Here is a 1528-nt window from a genome sequence, read left to right as displayed (position 1 = left end):
GAGAAACCTGCTGTGGAGCCCCGCTCAACAGCCTAGGACACTCTCTCTTGAAGTGACCAAATTCTCCGCACTCGAAACAACCCTTCCTCTGACGGAACTACCGCTCCTGATAACCTGAGGAATGACCTGCAGAAGCCTGCGCGGACGAGGTATGATGAGAACTCTGCACTGGTAGTGCACTGAATGAAGACTAGCCTGAGTGAGCACTGTAAGAACCATGGCTAGCTGATGCACCACGATGAGCTGGACGACCCGTCTGAGTGTGTCTATAAGAACGACCCCTACCACGGTAAAATTGACCCCCCTGAAGGAACACCACTGTAATCACTCGGACCACGAGGCCTCTTAGCTTCTCTCTCTCCATGTTCCTGGTTACGAACCATCTCTATCTGCCGACCAATGTCCACTACCTCATCAAAAGTAGCACTAGATATTCTCTGCCTAGTCATAAGTAACCGCAACTGATATGTGAGGCCATCAATACCTCCTAATCCTCTCCCTATCAGTGGGAACCAACCAGACTGCGTGACGAGCCAGCTCAGAAAATCTCATCTCGTACCGCGTCACTGACATATCATCCTGGCGAAGCTGTTCAAACTGTCTGCGCAGCTCTTCTCTGTGGGACTGAGGTACGAACTTCTCCAAAAAGACCACGGAGAACTGATGCCAAGTAAGGGGTGCTACGCCAATAGGCCTATGCCTCTCGTAGGTCTCCCACCATCTGAATGCAACCCGAGAAAACTGAAAAGTTGTGTATGAGACCCTACTGGTCTCCAGAATACCCGCTGTCCCAAGCATCCGTTGACACCTATCCAGAAAATCCTGAGCATCCTCTGACTCAGTACCGCTAAATGGTGGAGGTCGGAGCCTCTCAAATCTCTCAAGTCTCCTCTGCTCATCATCTGCCATAATAGGAACTACCGGGACCTGAGCAGCTGCAACCGGCTGGACTGGTAGTGCCCCCGGTATCTGAAGTCCCTGTACTACCTGGTCTGGAGTACGGGCAACAGGGGTATGAGTACCTCCCCCGGCCTGAGAAGTGGCAGGTGCGGCCTGAGCCGAAACCACCTGAGCAAGACCAGTCAGTGCAGGCTGCCAATATCTAGGCCAAAGTCTCCTGAATGCCTGCAATCTCAATGGGCACAGCTGGTGCCTGAGCTGATCCTGTCGGCTCAGCTATATCCGTAATCTGCTCCTGAGCTGGAGCAACTGGTGGTACTACATGTGCTGGACCAATTGTGGTACGAGCTACACCTCGACCTCTACCTCGGCCCCGACCTCTACCACAGCCCCGACCTCTCGCGGCCCTAACTGGTAGCACTGGTGGCTGACCGTCCGATCCGGTAGTACGTGTCCTCACCATCTGTGAGAGAATAAAATAGCAAAAATTTAGTTTCGAGAATCAACAAATTCGCACGACAGAATACAAGAAAGTAAAATTTTCCTAAGGGTTCTGCAGCCTCTCGAAGATAAGTACAGACGTCTCCGTACCGATCCGCAAGACTCTACTAAACGTGCTCATGACTCG

At 52.2% G+C, this 1528-nt stretch overlaps 1 protein-coding gene across 1 annotated transcript; it reads right to left on the bottom strand.

Moving 5' to 3' along the window:
* Positions 1–281: 281 nt before the first annotated feature.
* On the bottom strand, positions 282–798 carry LOC138909741 (uncharacterized). The gene is made up of 2 exons (XM_070200954.1): positions 485–798; positions 282–441 (listed from the first exon to the last, which is right to left on the bottom strand). The coding sequence occupies exons 1-2, from the start codon at positions 796–798 to the stop codon at positions 282–284; spliced, it is 474 nt and encodes a 157-aa protein (XP_070057055.1).
* Positions 799–1528: the final 730 nt, after the last annotated feature.

The sequence above is a fragment of the Nicotiana tomentosiformis genome, chromosome 4 (assembly GCF_000390325.3).
Source record: "Nicotiana tomentosiformis chromosome 4, ASM39032v3, whole genome shotgun sequence".
NCBI classification, from domain to species: domain Eukaryota; kingdom Viridiplantae; phylum Streptophyta; class Magnoliopsida; order Solanales; family Solanaceae; genus Nicotiana; species Nicotiana tomentosiformis.
Note: the sequence above shows the minus strand (reverse complement) of the source record. Positions and strands in the feature narration are given on the sequence as shown.